The 21,190-nt window shown below is 38.2% G+C and overlaps 2 protein-coding genes across 3 annotated transcripts; both read right to left on the bottom strand.

Moving 5' to 3' along the window:
* Positions 1-6,393: 6,393 nt before the first annotated feature.
* LOC110714282 (protein SENSITIVE TO PROTON RHIZOTOXICITY 1-like) lies at positions 6,394-10,601 on the bottom strand. The gene is made up of 2 exons (XM_021892783.1): positions 10,211-10,601; positions 6,394-8,206 (listed from the first exon to the last, which is right to left on the bottom strand). Exon 2 carries the CDS (start codon positions 8,162-8,164, stop codon positions 6,590-6,592), a length of 1,575 nt encoding a protein of 524 aa, XP_021748475.1. The 5' UTR covers positions 8,165-8,206; positions 10,211-10,601; the 3' UTR covers positions 6,394-6,589.
* Positions 10,602-11,124: 523 nt separating this feature from the next.
* LOC110714283 (5'-3' exonuclease-like) lies at positions 11,125-18,540 on the bottom strand. 2 transcript variants are annotated; one of them, XM_021892785.1, is made up of 7 exons: positions 18,134-18,540; positions 15,808-15,978; positions 14,925-15,159; positions 13,756-13,978; positions 13,480-13,660; positions 13,204-13,334; positions 11,125-12,814 (listed from the first exon to the last, which is right to left on the bottom strand). In XM_021892785.1, exons 1-5 carry the CDS (start codon positions 18,452-18,454, stop codon positions 13,558-13,560), a joined length of 1,053 nt encoding a protein of 350 aa, XP_021748477.1. In that variant the 5' UTR covers positions 18,455-18,540; the 3' UTR covers positions 11,125-12,814; positions 13,204-13,334; positions 13,480-13,557. The 2 variants fall into 2 exon arrangements, with proteins under 2 accessions (XP_021748477.1, XP_021748478.1); XM_021892786.1 differs by having other exon boundaries at positions 13,518-13,660.
* Between the last annotated feature and the right edge of the window lie 2,650 nt (positions 18,541-21,190).

The following is a 21,190-nucleotide window of genomic DNA, read 5'->3' as shown; positions in this document are numbered from 1 at the left end:
CAACAGTCGGTCTAGTGAACAAATTAAAAATACTTAGACAAATTTGAACCAAAACAAAAATTTGATTAAAAATAAGCCGGCCATTAAAGACCAGCAGAATATTCAAAACCCCGGCCCCCTGGCCGGGTAATTACAAAAGCAAACGGCACGCAGGCCGTGGGAAAAAAAAAAAATACTTAAAGCTTAAGAAGGGGGCAGTTCAGTATCAGCAGCTGCCGCCTGGTCAGCACTCTTCTTGCTGGACTCGGCCTTAGCTGCACCCTCTTTTGATGCCTTACCCCCAAGTGGCACAAGCGCCACAACCGGCTCTTCCTCCTCAAGCGCACCGTCCAACGCCTCTTCTTCAGCAGCCGCCAGGATCTGTTGATTATATGTTTCCGAACACTGGCGGTACGTTCTTTCCCATGAGGCAAAGTCGGCACTGGGGAACAGTCGTTCCCAGGTCATGCGCTGGATTTGAGCGGAGTCTTCCACCATCTCCCGGACGAGCTCTTGTTTCTCTTGCTCGGCCTTATCCGAGAGCTCTTGGGTAAGACTCTTCTCTTGGTTCACCAGGCGTTCTTTTACGTTGGCCAAAGATTTCTCCATGGCTTCGTAAGAGTGCATTTTTTGGCGAAGAGGTTTCAGCTCGGCCTTAAGGTTGGTGACGGTCCCCTCCAGCTCGTCAACCTTCTTTTGGGCCGCCTCTAATTGAGCCCGAACAGCGGCGGTAGCCTGCGCCTGATAATAAAGAAGATCAATGGTCAGTACTTCATTTTGGGCAATTTGAAACATTGCCTTATCACAGCTGGAGGCGGCCATAGCCTTTGCGGCCTTTACCTCTTTGTTTTTCCGATCAATCGGCTTGCGAAGGCTGTTGACTCGGAGCAGGGCCTAAGTACAAAGAAAAACAGGCGTCAGTTTCCAAACAGAAAAGTTAACAGGCGTCCTGGAACTCAAAAGCTCAAAAAAATGCTAAGTATACCTCAGCAAGGACCCCTGAAATCCCATCAAGGTCAAGGGTGCCGGCACCCCTGACCGCCTCCCTGTCAGATGGAGGAACTACTTTAACCATGGACTTGGCTACCTCAACCAAGTCAAGCCCTTGGGGGCCGGCTGCATTAAGTGAAAGGAAAAAACAAGTTAGACCTAGTCAAGAAGGAAGCAAGGGTGAGTTTTTACAAGTGAGTGTCCATACATCTAGGCGGCCCCGCCTGGGTTTTTGAAGAAGTCGCCGGCTGCTTCTCAGCCGCCACTGTTTTCCTGGAAGACCCAGGAGAGCTTGCAACAGTCGTCCTCCGGGCCTTGGGGTCCGGCTGTTGCGAGGAAGAAGCCCTTGGAGTGCCAGACTGAAAACAAAAAGAGTTAGTATATGCATAAGACAACTAAAAGAGGAAGAGTTTTCGAAGCTTACCAAGGGTGCCTCCTTGTTGGGGGAGTCGGCATACGACTGCTTCATGAGCGAGGCCCGCAACATGGCCGCCGCAGTCTTGGATGCTGTTATTTTACTCATGGCGTCAGCTGCAAGAAATAAACAACAAAGTTAGTAAAAATCCCAAGTAAACAAGGCGTGAAAAAACAGAGTATTTGTCAGGCCGGCTACCTCTAGAGCACCGACTGCCGAGGCCACAGGCGGCCAAAAAGTACTCGTCATAGAGCCACTTGAAGCTCGGGACGCAGTTTAGGGGTACTTGCTCTCGTACCCCTGAAGTAGAGTTCACCCTAGTCTCTACTTTGAAGAGTCCTTTGTCTAGGATCTCTTTTTTAGCCTTTGGGGGAACAGGCGGCATGCTGCGGCCGCCTGCGAGAAGAGGCGGATCCCTATTCCACTTGTTAAAGCGTTTGTTCAGCTCCGTGTCTGAACCCTCGATAATTAGGAAGGTGTTCCGCCAATCTTTCCATTTGTTCGCCTTACCTCTCGTCATGAGGTAACCCCTATGGCTTGTTAATTGGTACCAGCCGGTACCCCCCGACTTAGGGGTCCGGCTGAGATAGTTCATGTGGGCGAAAGCCTCAAAGCTTGGCTCCACCCCGTACATTTCGCACCCGGCCACATAGCCGAGTACGTTTACCCAAGAGTTGGGGGCTAACTGCCATAACCCCAGATCATACCCATCTAAAATCCGCTGAACAGCCGGATGTAATGGGAAGCGCAGTCCAGCTTTGATGGCCGCCACATAGCAGCCAAAGCAGCCGTCACCATAGCTGGTACCAGCCGGCCAGACGACAGTGTCTTCTGGATCCGGCACGAACAGTAAAAATTCCGGGCCCATTTTGTGGTTAGCAATAAAGCTCGCCACGTTGTCTTGCATGGTTGCAATCCGGCCCCGGGGTACCCTGCAGTAGTAGGGGGCGTTTTCCTCTCTGTAAGAGGCGGACGGCTCCGCCCAATTGTCCCCTTTCTCAACTGCGTGAGAAAGTCTCGCCTCTTGTAGGCGGCTATGTTTTTCTTCTGAGCCAGGAGAACTATGGCCAGAAGAGCTGGACTCGGACTCGTCCTCAGACGAGTCCGAAGAGGACGACTCCTCCCCTCTCCTAGAGGGGCCCGCCTCCTCTCCCTTAGAAGGAGCAGGAGGAAAATTAGACATGTCAACGGTAAGATGGGAAGGGACCACCTTGGCCCCTCTCTCAGAACTGTCGGCTTGGCAGTCGCCTCGTTTCAATTCTACATCTGGCGCCTGGTCAGATGTTTCACTAAGGAGTACCCTTTGGGAGGAGCCGTCTGAGTTTGATATCATAGCAGTCTGTTTCGTTCTGGCCATCACGTTCTGCATAGACACAGATACAGTCGGACTTTGTATAAAGGGCAAAGATGGGTCCAGAAAAGGGCAGGCGGCACTCCTAGTCCTAGATTCAGCCGTCCCCGGTGACCGGCTGATCACTAACTTAGGTCGTGTCGTGTGCTTCCATGGTGCCATTTCAAAAAATAAAAATAAAATTAAGGGTAAGAGAACTGAGTTACCTGAACGAGTGACGGTTGATGAAGTCCTGGAAGTCCGGTGCAGTCGGCTTGTCAGAACAGGCGGTAGGCAGAAAAAGTCCGAAATGTCAGAGCAAGTTCAGGGGTCCGAATGTTCTCGCAAAGTTCTCAAATGTGAAAATGACTGAAGTCAGCACTTCCTTTTATAGGCAAAGTGAGAAGGCGAAGGGTCGCTTCCAAATTCAAAATTTGGGCGGGAAAATCTCTCGGCCGTTTGCAAGGTGACACCTGTAGCAGGCCGTCGCCTGTCACCGTGCGACACCTGTCACAGGCGACACGAGACCAGTCACGTGCCACCTGTGAGGGGCAAATGATTAGGGGATTTTTATCCACCAATCACCGTCTGACAAGTGGACCAACCAGGTTCCGCCACGTGTCCTTCACGAAGGCCAACAGGAGCCTGCCACGTGTCAATCACAGATACGTCCTCCACGGACCAATTAAGACACGCCACGTGTCCACCCATGCCAAATGGGAAAACCGGCCATCAAGGCCCAATCCAGTCTAGAGGCCCGATCAGCCCTAGGTTTACCTTAAACCTAGAGAGTGGCACGCTTCTCAAGGCTATAAATACTTAATTAATCCTCATTAGTTAGGTAATTGAACAATCGAATAATCAAGAAATCAAGCAGAGAAGAACAGAGATATTACGGAACACCAACAACCGGCTAATCTCGCTTACGACGCAGATTACCAACACTAAGCACTCTCACCTAGAGAGATCTTATTACTTTAATTTCCGTATTAATTACTCCTTAATCAGGTACTAACTTGACCGTTGGAGGCGGAGCTCTCAGGAGTCTCCGTTATTTTGCAGGTATAGGCGTCCGGTTCCAGTCTCGGAATTGTAACTCTCCCGCAGGACATCAGAAAACCCCGAAACAGTAAACATTTCAGCAATTTTTATTTTCGGGCGAAAATAAGTCAAAAAATTCCAAAATTGAAGGCAAATATCCACGATTTTTGAGAAATTTCGAATGTTTCGGTGCTCGATGTCGAAAAGCATTGAGATTTTAGGGGATACATCTCGGGGTTACATAATGCCTTTTGGAACCATATATGATTATTATATGTTGTCATAAATGTTCGTGGTAGGCTTGAGTTAATGAAATCTGTGCAAGTTGTAAAGCGGTAAATTAGTCGTTTAAACGCAAATTGGATGGTTCCACCCAACTAATTGGACTCCCGGAGGGTATTAGGGATTGTGGTAAAAATTTCGGCAATTTTTATTTCTGGGTGAAAAAAAGTCAAAAAAATCCAAAATTGAAGGCTAATATCCACGTTTTTTTGAAAAATATTGGAGGTTTTGGGTAGAGCTGTCGGTTCGGGTAAACGGGTCGGGTTGTGGTCGTTAAGAATGGGTCTAGTCAACTCGGTTTGGGTCAATTCAGATTAATTTCATAATGTATGCGGGTCGGGTTTGGGTTGGATCACGCTTGAGTCGGGTCACGTCAGGTCATACTTCTTATCGTGTTTGGGTCGCATTTAGGTCGGGTTACATTTGGGTTGGGTGATCAATATGTCGGGTTTAATTCGGGTTTTCACGGGTTAAAACGGGTTAGAGGAATTCCCGGGTTCAGTTCAAGTCAATAATTTGCGGGTTAAAATCAGATCGGGTCATTCTCGGGTTTGATTCGAGTTCTGTTCAAGTAAATAATTTGTGGCTTTTAATCAGGTCGGGTGATTTTCAGGTTGGGTCATTCTCGGGTTCATGTCGAGTTCAGTTCAAGTAGATAATTTGCGGGTTATAATTAGGTTGGTTCATTTCCAAGTCGGGTCATTCTCGGATTCAAGTCGGGTTATGTTCAAGTCAATAATTTGCGGGTTACAATTAGGTCGGGTCATTTCCAAGTCAGGTGAAATTCGGGTTCAACTAACTATAAATAAATAATTATCATTTTTATCAAGCTAATTATTTCCTTTGACTATAATATTATATGGCAATATACTAGGGAACTATAGTCTATAATTTAGGAAGATAATTATCTCCTTTGACCATGCAATAAATATATACTACCTCTGGTTCAATTTACTCACAATAAAGGAATATTTTATGTCTCACAAATAATACCCCTTTATTGCGAGTAAATTGAACCGGAGGTAGTACTATATTTACTCTTAAATTTGAGGATGATGCTCCTTTCTTTTGTTGGCCTGGACCGACTTGGTCTCTCTAAACAAAATAATTTGATTAACAATAATAAGGTGGTCTAAATTGCATTTAAGGTGATTTGAAATGAGGTCAGGAACAATTTTGGTTGAATTTAGGTCGGATCAATAACAAGTCGTGTTGATTTCGAGTCAGGTAAGTAACAAATTGGGTTGAATTTTTGGGTCGGGTTAGTAATAGGTCTGGTAAAATTCGAGTCGGGTCATCAACAAGTCGGATTGAAGTTGGGTCATGTTAATAACAAGTCGGGTTGTTTTCGGGTCGGGTTTGTAACAGGTTGGGTTAAATTCGGGTCAGGTTAGGAATGGGTAGGGTTGAATTCAAGTCAGGTTAGTAACAAGTCGGGTTAAATTCGGGTTTTGACGGGTTAAAACGGGTTTGTGTCAATTTCGGTTCAAGTCGGGTTCGGTTCAGGTCAATAATTTACGAGTTTCATCTGGGTCAGGTCATTTCTAGATTAGTTCATGTTCGGGTTCGGGTCTCACATACGCGGGTCAACTCGGGTTTAGCCGTCTGGGGTTGGTCTCAGGTCGGGTCAAATCGGGTTTGGGTCACCATTTTTACGGGTTCAAATGGGTCCGTTAATAATCGGGTTTGAGTCGGTATTTCGAGTCGGGTCAAATTTTGACAGCTCTAATCAAAACGTGGCTCTCTTACACTAAAAATAAATACTACTATGTAATAAAAAGAAAAAAATAAAAGGTTGTACTTTTTCTCTTTTTTTTTTTTTTTTTTTTTTTTTAAACAATTGACAAAATAAGACTACATTGGTCAAACTTCCTCAAAAAAAAAAAAAAAAAAAAAAAAAAAAAAAAAAAAAAAAAAAAAAAAGAGAGAAAAAGAATTTACGGTAACTTTAACTAGGTGCATAAGTGCATTGGTTGTGACTCGTACTGGGCCAATGTGTCTTTAGGCTTGGCTAGACCTAACTCACAGCTATGAGCTATCTCACTGCGAGGTTCCTGCAGACTGATGCCTGTTAGTTCAAAAGACATTCTTGGAGAATATGAAAGGTCTGAACTCTGAAGGAATGAAGATGACCCTGCATTATAATTCACAGTTTATTTTTAAACAAACTGCAATACAGCAGCCTAAATTTCCGATTCAACATTTTGATAGTTACACCGTACTAAACTGTAATTTACAATCACTTCTATATCATGTATATGAAACCTTAAAAATCATATGGAAGGATGGTAGTAGTTAGGCATGCGTTTAGCTTGCTTGATCCCGTTAGTGACTCCAACATTAGATTGAAGCCGAATAAATGAAAGAATGAAGCATCCTTTCAGAAAAAAAAAATGAAAGAATGCAGCAGACACATCTGTAATGTGCAATGATCATATATAAAGCATTTATTTAAGCTAAGCAATTACAGGAGCTTGAGTCCATCCAATTTGAAAACAAGTCAGGATGATAGAAGCTCCTCTGCACAAAAAACTTAAAAACACCAACCAATACTAATGAACGTCGTTACTGACACACATCATCCCGTCCTTTTCTTCAGAATTGAGGAACGAAAAAGAACTTGGTGAATCGTCAAAATTGGTTAGTGGAAAATCTTGAAGACCACCAAGACTATATTCGTAATTTAGCAGAGAGAAGAAAGGATCATCAACATTCCCCTTTCCATCCATCATAATCTGTGCACCATTTTCATTAGTACCATTGGAGCCAAAGCTAAAACCCATATTTGCAACAGTGTTTGTTGTTTCACTGTTATCTGAAAGATTTGATGGCACGGATGTTCCTTTATGTTCCTCAGAGGGAATGGCTGGAGTATGACCCTGGAAAAGAGCAATATGCCCAAAAAGCTTGTCTTTTCGAGAGAAAGTTGTTCCACAAGAACACAGCCATTTATCCCTGCCACAGTGCTTTTCATGGGTCTTGAGATCAGCAATAACAGAGAATTTCTTGGTATGGCATCTGCTACAAATGTAACTCTTGTCGCAGTGAGTTCTCTTGTAATGATTTTTCACACACAAAATAGTTTTCAGAGGCTGAAACTTCTTATGCTCCTTATTCCTTTTGCAACCTACAAAAGGACAGGAATACCTCTTCAAAAGCACCTTTTCTGAGCTAGACTCCTTGTTGGGTTTTGCCAGTGCAGCCGGAGTTTTGTACTCGTCCCCATGACCTCTCATGTGCATCCTCAAGTTAGCATCTCTTTTGAAACCCTTCCCACATATGGTACAGAAGTGGGTATGGGGTGCAAGAATTTCTTCCTTTTCTAATTGCAAGATCTCATATGATCCAGGAGGAAGATGCTCTTCTTCCTTGCCATCATCATCATCTTTTAGTTCATGATCTTCTTCCATGTTGTTGCAGTTCATTTCAGATACACAATTGGCCGTAACCTCCACCTGGTTTGACTGCTCAACTGGTTTAACTTCACCAACAACTTGTTTTACTTGCCCTATGTTGTTTTGCGATATCATACTGGTACCAACAGTCGTTGCTGAGGGAAAAAGGGTCCTATTAAGAAGCAAGCTAGAATTAGCAGCAGAGAGGTTATGCTTCATTGATGGAAGTAGACTACCAGCTGCTGATATTAACTGGACTATAATTGAAGTAAGATCAGCTGTGATGAGCTGGTGTTGCTGCTGCTGAATAACAACTTCTTCTTGGTTGCCAGGAACTTGAGCTTTTCGGCCAACGATCATATGAACTAGCTCTTGAAGTTGGTGGATTTTTTGTTCCAAGAAAGAGAGATTATTAAGCATTGCTCTTGGATCAAAGTTACTACCATCAGGCATCTGATTCATTTGAGCCCCGTCTTGGTTTGGAATTTTGCCCTGGTTACTTGGATTGCCAACAAACAAAGATGAGTTCTCTGAAGGTGGGTTATATTTGGAGAATGAAGAATCTATCCTCATGCTATAATCAAGTATAGAAGGATCTTCCCACTTTGACGGTTCCTGAGAAGTAAAATTGGTGAACGGTTGATTGTTCAGGGATGCATTCTGCTGCACTTCATTCCCAAAAGTTGAAGGCTCAGTCCAATTTTCTGAATTTGGCCTATCTTTAACGTCCATTTTCAAATCCTAATCAGGTACAAATCTAACAGATGGCCAAACCTGGAATAACCACATAAAAACATTATTATTCCAGTGAAAGAACAATAACTGCATGTCCACACAGATTGGGAGTAAAATTAACAGTGAAAGTGTTTGTATAGATCAAAAAATCGATCACTTCCATTTTACATAGTAATAGACAACATCAGGGAACTCAGAAAACAGTCGTGACAAAGTGTCAAAAAGCAACCCTTGTTTTTACCCACTGATATACTTTGAATGATATATGATATCCAGCATCATACTGCACTAGCAACAATAAAATATGTACAAAGCCTAAAGATGCTATGTAAAATGATATATATCAACCATTTCAGTAGTTCAACTGCTGATAACATCTGGTAAGCAAAAGAGCACAAAAATCTTATCAGCCAACGCAGCTAAAAAAACTAAAGGTCATCCTTAAGCAAAAAGACTTGCTCTATATTTATAATTGTCATTCAAAGATGTCCTCAAAAAAAAAAAAAAAAAAAAAAAAAAAAAAGTCATTAATTTGATCATCTTGTTATGCACTTCTAACTCTCAACAATTACACAGATTAGGTGGGTAGATAATTGCAGTCCAAATGAAGTTAAACTTATCTCATATATCAGCCTTTTATATATTCTCTTTTAAAATATTCTCCATGTGATAAAAAAAAAAAAAAAAAAATTAATTATAAAAAAAAAAAAAATCATGTCAATTATTGCACTTCTTTCATGTTTAAAATACTAAAAGAAAAAAAAATCATGATATCTTCCTTTATTCTCCATTATCTCTAAGCTCCAATAATATCACGTTTCACTTACACAATAGCCACAATCTACAGTATTCCATCACTCCTATGTCTATGGAAGAATAAGCACCATTCTCCTGGGTAGCTAATCTTGCTATACCAGGGAAAAGATGGCGGTTCAAACTTTGGATTGGTCTGTAAATTTGTCATGAGATATAAGCCATATAAAATTTTAGAGCATTTTAGTCTTCATCAAGTAAAGACAAACTTATTAATCAACACAATTCCCCACCCCCATTCCCCCCAAGTCCCCTTTCCCCACCCCAAAAATTTCTGGCTTTGTATCCAAGCTCTACCTTATCTTTCAACCAAACCCAACATATCTTCAAAATCCAGAAACTCTGTGAGAGACTGATAACATTTGAACAGTAAGAATCACGATCTGTCAGTAATAGGAATCAAAGCAATTGGTGCACATGAAATAAATCTATAAAAGGCAACAAGGGCCAACAACAGGCTGCTACTCGTTACACCCATATGACCGTATTCAACTGCAGAATCAACCTGGTTGAGCCTAGCCATCTAGCCCATCTATACTAGATATACTCTTAAATAGTATACTCTATCCATTATTAGTGGTTTACTCTATCCATTATTAGTGGTTTATCACTCATATTGAAGGATTTTCATGTTCTCTATGCTTTCTTATGGTTTTGTTCAGCATTTTATACTATAATTGTAATCATTGAAATTAGATCCGGCCAGTTTACCATAATACAGATTAAAGAAAAGACACCCAAAATGTCTGAAAATCAAAGGAAAAGCCCAATTCTTGCAGCAAGAAAAGGTGTCATACAAGTACAACCACCAACCTACACAGATACTCTTGAACCATTATGCAAGTACAGGGCCACAGAGATGTGCACAACCTTACCCCTAAGGCCCTAACCAATCAAAGACAGTAAGAGATGCAATTTCTGAACAACATACAAATACAAAGGATTACTAAATTATGGCCTCAACATCCAGAACCAACTTCTATTAAGCATATAATATATATAAGTCCTTCAAAAATCATCAAAATTTAAAGGTCAACACACAATTTCAAGAATGTCAGCAATTAAATGAACTAAAATAAACATCACAGATCTTTACCCTTCACAAAATTCCAGAAATTGAACTTAAAGCAAGTACATCAAACAATTTAATAGATAATATAAATCAACTTTATGAAAAAAAAATAAAAAAATTATCTTTTGTATAAGGAGTAAAAAGAAAACAGAACTCACCAGATTTAGGGTTGCCAAAGAATCCTTTTTGTCAGCTCAGAGCCCTAATTTCCATCCAAATAAGAGAGAGAAAGTTACCCAGATGTTGAAAAGAGGAATTGAAGTTCAACTAGATCAATTAGATAAGCACCCAACAAATCAATACCATAGATAAATAAATATTAATAATAAAAATAGAAATAGAAATAAAAAGGGATTCAATGTATTAGTAGCAATTTGGCAGCATTTTATGGTAGTCCCCCCGCCCCAAGCAACAGTAATACACTATGTGGGACCAAAGTGAGTCAACTATTTGATCATCACCGTTAATTTTCCACTACATCAAGTCCAAGTCTCAATCACCACCGTTTGTTGGTGGGTCTCATTCTCATAAACATGATCATCATGAATTCATGATTCACGATTATATATAAAAACAAAATTTTAATTAAAAAATTAAAAAAAAGGGATAAACTTTTTTTTACCCAGATGATTAAAGTTTTGATCTTTGAAACTTGAGTTGATTTCCCACTTAATAGTTGATATTCTAATTATTGGAAGAAAAAAAAAAGAGCAATTCTTAAAGAAAAATATATGTAAAAGTTGTGATCTTTGGAGGTTGCTAGGAAGCTATGCCACCTGCGAGGAAGGTTCAGAGTGGGAGAATCGATGAACAATTGAAGTTAATTGGAAGGAAGCAAAGTCAAAGTTAACAATTTAATACTGTCCAGCCTTAAGCTAATCAGAAGTTAATTAAACCTACTTATATTAATTAGTGAATTATTTTGGTTAACTTTTGTCGTTTGCTCTTTTTCGACCAGACAAAATTGCATAATGCCATAAATGACCAATAGTCATGGAAGATAATCAAACATTGGATTGGGTTGGATTGTCAAGTTTTATTCATTCTAAATTTAACTTAAAATTGCTTTTACTTTTTTTTTTTTTTTTGGTAAGTTAAAATTAAAAATTGCAATTCATTAATTGAAATACTTACATCTTTAATAAAATTTGGAGTGGTAATTAACAACATTTTAGTTTTAGATAGTAATCCCTTATGAATTATATGATTGGTAAGTGATTGTTAAGAATAATAAATAGGGTTTAACAACAACATTATAGTATATGGTGTAATTACTTAATTAATTAGTCACAATAAATAAAATTTGAAATGTGGAAGCAAATTAAAGAACAATATACAACTAATACAAGTATGTAGATTAGGCAAAGACTGTTTTTATAAATGGAAATATCATATGATCAAACTTAATTTAAAACTTGCTCATACATAAAACTCAAACTTTTCCACCCAAAAATCCAAATAATTATAACCCACTTTTTGTTACTTTGCTTTAAGATTTTAAATTACAGAAAAGATGATGCATACTTTGTAATATGTCCACACTCCACTTTGATGGTTAATGTGGGAAGGGATTTATTTTTGTTGAAGGGGTGGATTATTTGACATGGTACGAAGTACTTTTTGTTAGTTGTTGCATCTTCTCCTTGCTTAGGTCATTCTCAATCCAATTGGAGACTGAAAAAGGGACTTTAAAACTATCTATAGCATACCTAGCCAATCGCCAAACTTAGGTGGGAGATTAGTAGCACAAGTACAATGTTAGTTTAATGATCCAATCTTTGAGAAAAGTAAGATACAAAACTCTTCAAGCAAGTGAAAAGTCAAGTTATTATTCTTACCACCATATTGAACTTGATCGTGAACTTTAGCTTAATAGAGAACTTTTCAATTTAACATATTTTCCAATCGAATCAGCCTAGTCATTTTAGGTTGAGTAAGTTCATAATGGATTTAAGTACATTCGAGTATGGTATAAATTGGTTTTCGGGTTGCTTTTGGGTCAAATTAAGTTAACACAACTTTCACAAGTAATTCTGTGCTTCTGATTCTGAAGTTTCGTTTGAAATCAATCTTGTTTAGCCCCAAAACAAAGAACAGCTAACCCTAAAATTTCATGTGGATTCTAATCAATTATCCCATTAAGGCGGTCACACCTTTTGCCGAATCTATAACCATACATGGCTAGACTAGCCTAAAATGAGAAGTAATTTTATAACTATCACACAGGGTACTATCTTTCACTGCCATTTTTAAAGTATCTTCAACCAGAAAATGGTAGGTCCAAAATTCCATCCAATAAGAGATGAAAAGATGAAAATGAAGCCTTAACAAACATTTTTGTAAAAGCAATGGACCCAAAAATGAATAATATGACTAGTCCTTCCCAAAAATGACATTTGCAATGACGAATTTTTGATGTCCACGGGAGCCGCATGCAAACATATATACCACATATTTTTCCACGACTACACCATCCAAATCTCACACAAAAATTTTCCAACTTCGCAACTGCACAAAATAGAAGACATCTGAACGAGTAACGAAAATGCCAAAGAGGATATACAAAGACGACTTTGAGCAAACAGAAAAATACCCCTGTGCTTGATACATATCGAGCCAATGAAGTAAGCAACAGATATATGACAACGAATTCAGGATTAGACCGGTTGCAGTAACACATAAACAGGAGGGCTGCAAAAGATTTTCTTGATCTTTGGCTGTTGATTGTTAGCTTTAAGCAATACATGGACAACGGGCAACACCTACAGCAACAATTAAGAAAAATACAATTACATATTAAATGCATGATAGTGAAGGGAATCAATATGACTGATGATAGGCTGATAGCACAAACACATTATCCATCTTTTATTTCTGTTCCACGTTGTAAATGAAGTAAAATGAACAGCATGCAAGGGCCAGCTTTTTAAAATCTGTAACATAAGAACACAAAAATATATGTTTGATCTATATGAATTTATGCCTTTGTTGGAATGCTGAGGATCTATAATGGGTACTTAAGGTGTGACAAAATAGTGCAAGTAACATAGAGCAACAATCAAATTTACTCAGAAGTTAAAAGTGATCTTTTAAGCTCCAGTTGCAACTGCATTAGCAGGCCAATATATATGTTAAAAGATTGTGATCTCACCGATCCGTTTATCTTCTCTCATGCCATCATGGAAATCATCATCTTTTTTCATTTGGATTACCCGAGCAGGTCTTGTCACAGGACAGATGGCAAGAATGGTACAGCAATAAATTACTCAAGCACCCTCTCACCTGCAGGAATCAAATTCTTTAGAGACAGAACATAAGCAATTACAACATTGGTAAATTCAATCAACACTTCACTTAAGGGTGTAGATTTGTGTATGTGTGTGTGTTGGGGGGGGGGGGATCCACTAAAATGATGAATAAAACAAACCTTAAATATGGATATACAGCTTGCATACTCGAATTTACCATATCGATAAGCAGGATCCTACATCTGAGAATTGAGGATTTAGCTTCCTCTCAACAAGTTGTTCAGATTTGTTATGGTAACCAAATCATTTGTTGTGTCTCTTTTGGATAACCACTCTTCTTCAAGAAACACATCAATGTCCCTAGAATAAAGCCATATGATCAATCTTTAAGATCTAACTTCTACAGCAATCAAAAGATATACATAACTATAGCGTATTGTCGTGAGTCAACTCACCTCCTTAAGGAAAGAACTTGGTGATTCCTTCTAAGCTCAAATGTATATTTTGTTAGGGCTTCTTGGACATATTGCTTTCCAACAGTTCTCACAGCAGCTGCATTCAATAAATTCTCCAGAGATCCATGTTTTTTAATGAGTTTAAGAGCAGTCTTCCGACCAAATCCTGAAACCAGATTCTGGATTCCAGGAACACCATCAACTTCATCGCCAATAATGCATCCTACAAAAATGGAACTCCTTCAGAAAATATTAGTAAGCCAACCCCAAAAGAATACTTATCTGAGACGAAATTCATATTGATGATTATACTTGTGTCAATCAAGTCTAAAGTAAACATGTTCTGAAATTGTATACTTCGTAAAAAAGAATAACCAGCAGACTCAGAAAAATTTACTAGCAAAGTCTAGCAGTTTTCCTTTTAGATAGTAAAATAGTGCTCTTTATTCTGTAAGTGTAAATTTTTTAAAACTTCAGTTCCATATGCATCTACAACATTTTAGAAATATGTGTTCTGGTCCTCCTGGCCCTGTATAATAGTAAATTATTCTGCAAAATTAATGTCCTAAACGCAAGCAAATCTTGAACTTTAGGGAAAAAAATGTTCATATTAGCATCATAATCACAGTATTTCTCCTTAACATCTACTTGATGACAAAGAAAAAGCATAAAAGCCTTCTATCCCGTCCTCCCAAGCTTCATAACAGCTTTAACAAATGCCAAAACAATGCTAAGTAGATACTAGATAGCAAATTAATCAGCGAAAATATGCAAGAAACTCAGTTTTGGTTGATGTAGATCCCTAGATTCCCTACAATAGATGCTACCATGAAATCATGACTTTTGCTTGTGATAAGTTTTTACATCATTTTGTTGATTTGCTTCATGTACTTAGTAAGTGTTCACCTTGTTGTTGCTGTAATATATAGGATTGGCGATTGTTTTGAGATTAGGGGACTTCCTGGATATGACAGTAGATTTTAAGGAGAACACGCCCTACACATGGGCAACGCTCTATGGTGTGTGTGTGTGGGGGGGGGGGGGGGATGCAAGACCCTTTTGTTCTTTGCAATTTAATGATAACAATACCAGGAAAGTCACAAGTTGCAAAGACAGCGAAAATAGCATGTGTTAACTGAAGATAAAGGGAAGATGATCAGAAAACTCACGTAGACTTAGATCAGACTGCGGGTCACAGCTATATTGAGCAATATAATGCTTCAGTGTATAAAAGGACCACCTTTTGAGCTCAGGCAAGGGTTGAACAAGTTGCACATCTTCTGAAATCAATTGTTTGAAATCTTTATCAGGTGAAGCAATGACCACCCTCTTTCCTCTATCTAAGACTTTTTTAGCAAGGGTAGCAATAACATCATCTGCTTCCTGACCATCAAGTTTTAAGACCTGTATGACATTAATGTGTGAGTTAAATTAGCAATAATAGGCATAGAGGATCAGACACCTTAGTTGAACATAAGGTGTCCTGTATAACCTCATTGAGAAATCCGACACTAATCCTCCAGTTCTATTGTTTACAGATTTGAAGCCTAATGTTACTCTAAGTCTAAGATATTAAATAATATCTAACTGAAACCAGCAGAGATAAAAGAGGGAGTAAGAGAATCAAGCTACACCATCACCAAGCAATCCACCACCCAGGCACCTAAGACACACACAACACCCGCCCAAAAGAAGGGGACTGAAGAGCCAAAGAGCCAGGTATAAAGGACGACATTGATGTCCTTGAGATTCTTAGGCAACCTATATGAAATATCAAATCAGCACAAGAGCGATTGCCATTCACTTTTGCTCTTTATTCCCTTTTTTTTTCTTTTCTTTTTCTTTCTTTTTTTTTTTTTTTTTCCTCCTTTGGCAGTTTGGCCATGAGAGCATGATGCAACTTTGCACTAAGGAAACGGCATGTTATTTAATGATATTCTTTAAGTTACAGTTTCTTTTAGTGAACTAGTAGAAGATTTGAAGCGGACAAACATATAAGAAATTTAGAAAAATCAGTGAAAACAAGTAAAAGAAAAATTATTTTCACCTTACCGGCACATTACAGTCTTTCAGAAGATCTATAACAGGTTTTAGTGACCTTCCAATTGGAAGCTGTTCGAATCCCTTTGATGTATATATACGCCTCAAATATTTAAGCCTGTGTGCTTTATAAGATGGTAATATTTGTTTGCGGTGTTCATGACCTCCTTCCCCATCGAGTACCTAACAAAGAACAAATCTTTTTCAGGTAAAAATCAACGGTTCATGCATAAACAAAGTACCATAGCAATAAAGATATTGTTACAAAGGAAAAGTGTGTTCCAAATTCCAACACAAACTATTTGTTGTTTCCATGCCAACTTGTCATCTTTCTTCTGAAACATACAGTCTCATAAAAGATAACCATAGGATAAACACTGCTTAAGTATTTTCTTACAGCAGCACCTACTTAGAAGTGATGGTTGCACAATGAAGTAAGCATGAAAAGTCAATACTTGGTCCAATGTACATGGTACAAAAATAGCTATTTCAATGTCAGTCAAGCCTTGTTCAATATTTGACAGCACATAGGCCCTCCAGATATCATCTTAGTGTGCAAAGCGTTTTTTATTCTTCACAGACAGCCTAGAGTATATTGAAGATTATTTTTACAAAATAATCGACCTTAAAAAGAACTACTAGCATGTACTAAGTAGCATACCCATTTCCTTGTATTCAAGCCCACCTTCTTTGTATCAGACCATCCCCTTCTTCTACAAAATAAATTTATTCTTAGTTGTATTTCGCCCATCCTTCACTTCAGTCTTTCTTTAATATTTCGTAGCTTTTACAACTAAGCCTATGTTCAGCTGACATACAAAATCATATCATAGAGCTAAAAACGACCGAATTGGGACATTGAGTCCTACTATTCATGAATGTACAAATTTTTATCCATGATTACTCTTTGCTATAGATAGTTCTATTGAAAACAAAATATCATAAGCTCCCTTACATATATTCAGTAAAAAAGTTTCATCTTTTGGAGAAAGTAAATTAAATGGATGAGCAACTCACCATATTTTTTGACATTCTGAAAAGGAGCAGTATTAAGTAAACATTGTGGGATAGAGGAAGTAAATGATAAACACTAATTATATGAGCATTTCACTCAAACAAATAGGATTACTTTCACCTCTAACCCTTACATATATTCAGTAAAAAAGTTTCATCTTTTGGAGAAAGTAAATTAAATGGATGAGCAACTCACCATATTTTTTGACATTCTGAAAAGGAGCAGTATTAAGTAAACATTGTGGGATAGAGGAAGTAAATGATAAACACTAATTATATGAGCATTTCACTCAAACAAATAGGATTACTTTCACCTCTAACCCTTTTATAGTTTTATCAGTTAGAAGGACATGTTTCATCAATTGACATGTTTTGAAAATAAGACTACCAATGAATTTAATACACCTAATAGTCAACAATCCATGTTTCTTAAATCAAGATCCAAAATTTATTTGGATATTTACACAGCATCCATCAAAACATGAAATAAAGAGCTTATGACTCTTCTAGCATAACACATCCTTGATGGAGACGATAAATAGGCAACGAAATCTACATTGAAAGCATAGTAAACACATTGTTGTTCTATTTCTTACACTTCTACATATAGCCTTAGCTCCAGGCTTAAATTTATACAAATGAAAGCAATCTAGCATTCTAGCAACAAAAGTCAGATTTAGCAAGATATACCTTACATGAATCTATTCATCTAGACAAACAAGCTTAAATAAATATCCATTCTCTTCTCAAATTTAAGGGTGCGTTGATCAATGCTAGTTCAAACACACTATATTATGCAAGTAACATCACAATGCATGTAAAACATTGATGCATACTTCCCACAACACCAATTGGGAGCATTGAACTTGGAAATTACATATTAAGGCACACCATTTTTTGGGTTTCAATAAAAATCATAGCCAATAAAATTTCTACCCAAAGCTCTCAAATTTAACTACCAACTCCCCTTCACTAATAAAAATTTTCTTAACACTCTCCTATAATCCTTCATTCACGTCTTTCCTATTAAACTCTACAGCCACACTACATTTCTGTGGGGAAGCACATTATCTGATAATTCTCAAAACTCTTAAGCAACAAAGATTATATTAAAACGCATTAACCATTTATATAGAATTCATAAAACAATCAATTCAACTCTTTTTTACCAAATTTCTGAAATTGAAATAGTACCCACAATCTCAAACTTAACCCTACCATCATAAAATTGAAATATAAACATCAAAATTCCAAATTAATCATCTCAGCTCAAAATCAGTACAACAGAAGAATCAGCCAAAGAGATTAGAAAAGAGAAAATTACAGCAATAACAGGATGATTGAGGCTGACTTCAGAAAAGAAGAGAGAAATCCAGTGAGCAAAAGAGTGTAAACTGGGTGAACTCCCCTTGTAGCAAATAGGGTTTACATCCAAAAGGAATACCCTTTCCTTAGTTTTTGCTTTCCCTGATAAATTCCCAGGAATTGAAGAAACCTGCTCAGTAATTGTTTGGGTATTCGAAGAAACTGAGGAAAATACTTGGAGCTTCTTGTATTTCAATGGTGATTTGGTGCTCCATTTGTTATTGAGAGGGAAAGAGAGAGGTGTGTGTAACTGTAAGATGGATGCAGCAGTGCCCAACATTTTCTCACTTCGCCCCGTTAACAAGATAAGAAGAAGATGGATCGTTTTGGTCTTAGTTTGGACTTCGGAGTCTTGGCAATTTTGCAAAATGGGAGGCATGCTAGGAATTGAGGATGGGTTTTTAAAGCTTTTTTAAAGGTGACAATCAGGTAAACCTGGGCACGGGCCGGGTTGGCCCGCGTGCCGCCCGGCACGGCCCGCCGTTCGGCGCAGCCCGGCACGGCACGAAGTTCAACTTCCGTGCCACGGGCCGTGCCACGGACACGGTTGAGAATTCCCAGGCACGGCCCGGCACGAGCACGGGCATGGCCCGCAGGCACGGCCCGCGGGCCAACGGCTATAAAACGGCTAGTTTTTTGCCAAAAATTCTATAAATACTCACCTCCATTTCATTCCCAAATCACAAAATCACAATCTCTTCTTCTTATCTCTTATATTCTCTAAATCTCTAATAATCCTTATTTTCTTAAATTCTCTAATTATTCTCTTAAATTCTCTAATTATTTTCCTAATATCGAAAAAAATTAAAAAGTTCGTAATCGTAATTAGTGGAGCGTTGAAGCACGGTTGTAAGATCTAAACTAATCTTAAATTTATTATTGTTTTATTGTTATTATTAGAATAATCTTGTTTAATTATTATTGTTGTTAATTGTTATTGTTGTTGTTATAATTGTTGTTATTAATTATTATTATTGTTACAATTGTTGTTATTATTTATTTTTGTTGTTATTGTTATTGTTATAGTTGTTGTTATTAATTAATATTATTGATATTTTTATTGTTAAAATTGTTGTTATTAATTATTATTATTATAGTTAACCACTTTTTATTAAAAAATTAATTGTTAATTATGGCATCGAACAACCCATCATCTAGGTCTAGGGGGAAAGGCCAACTTATCCGTAGTAGTAGTTCTAGGGAACCACCAAATACAACGAGCCCCCAAATTACGAGTCAAACCAATGACCCCATTTACTTCCCCCCGGGCTATGAGCCATATAATACGTCGGGATTTCCAGCACCACCACTAAACCAATTTCCACTACCACCATACCAATTTCCACCTAATTATATCGGTAATCAACAAAACTATTGTTCTAGCCAAGGTAGCCAAGAAAGTACCCGAATTCCCTCCGGTTCTACCCCTTCTACTGCCACTCCCACTAGTCCCACTACTAACCATCACACACATCATGAATGGTTAACCGAAACTGAGATGCTACTTTTGAAAAACCGAAGGAGTGAGGTATGGCGTTATTTTGTCCTAAGTAAAGATGGTGAACAATGGGCAAAATGTAAAACATGTAATAGTGTATTCACGGCAGTTACCAAAAACGGGACGGGACACTTATCTAGACACATGAAAGCTTGTGCAAAACCAGCTAGTGATCCAACCCAGCCCAAAATTTCCCAATTCCATCCATACGGCTTTACATACAACTATGAGAGGGATAGGGATGAACTAGGAAAAATGATAGTACACGCCGAACAACCTTTTCTTTTCTCGGAAAGTGACGCATTCAACACCTACATTAACAAAGCACTACAACCCCAACATAAAAGAATCTCTAGGAAAACCGTTCGTTCCGCCGCAATGAAAAATTTCCTAGAGTACAAAGTCCGGTTACAAGCCGAATTGAGTAACCTTAACTGTAGAGTATCTTTAACAGCCGATTCTTGGGATAGTGGTTATAAATATCACTATTTATGTGTGACTTGCCATTGGGTAGATGATCAATGGATGTTACAAAAAAGAATAATACATTTCAAAATGCTGGAATACCCACACACCGGCATTAACATTGCTCACCATTTAATGCAAGCAATAGACGAATACAACCTTCGAGATAAAATGATGTCTATGACTTTTGATAATGCAACCTCTATGACATACACAGCTAATCTTATCAAACAAAACTTAACCGATGTACTATTAGACGGTGAAGCTCTTCATACTAGATGTGTTTGCCATGTACTTAACTTATGTGTACAGGATGGAGTTCGGGCAATTGGCCCATACTACAGCAAAATCAGAGATGCTATTATGTCTATTAATAGCTCTAACATGAGATACCAAGAATGGAAGAGTTTTCTAAAACAACAAAAGATAAGGGTAATAAAAATTAGAACCGATTGCCCAACTAGGTGGAATTCCACCTATGACATGTTAACAAAGGCAATTGAGTACAAGGGCCCGTTAACATTATTTTACAACCAAAAATTTCCACAAAATGCTTTGTATGATGATGATTGGAAAAACTGTGAAAGATATATGCAATTTTTACAGTTATTATATAACATGACGTATTGTTTTTCTACTGTTTACAATCCTTGTGCTCAAAACTTTCTTTCTAATGCATGCTTACTCGCCCAACTTTTCGCTGATCATCGCGATCAAAGTGATTATGATCAGTATCTTCCAGCAATGGAAAAAAAGTGGCGTAAATATTATAGTGAGATTCCTTTGATTTATATTTTTGCTTCCATATTAGATCCTAGGCAAAAGTATGAAAACACATTTATGTTAGTTGACATTTACTTTCAATGCATGTTTCTTGACGATGATGTAGAAAACTATAAGACTAATGTGAAGGATCAGTTTTTTGCTTTATATAGAGTCTATGAAGCCAAATATGGCACCGTTCCTCGCTTAGGGCCTTCCCAACCATCCAAAAACGTAAGTAAGAAGGCCAAACATTTATTTTCACAAGCTACTAACTTGATTTCAAGGTTT

The sequence above is a fragment of the Chenopodium quinoa genome, unplaced genomic scaffold (genome assembly GCF_001683475.1).
Source record: "Chenopodium quinoa cultivar QQ74 unplaced genomic scaffold, ASM168347v1, whole genome shotgun sequence".
NCBI classification, from domain to species: domain Eukaryota; kingdom Viridiplantae; phylum Streptophyta; class Magnoliopsida; order Caryophyllales; family Amaranthaceae; genus Chenopodium; species Chenopodium quinoa.
The sequence above is the reverse complement of the archived record's forward strand: the minus strand, read 5'-3'. Positions and strand labels throughout refer to the sequence as shown.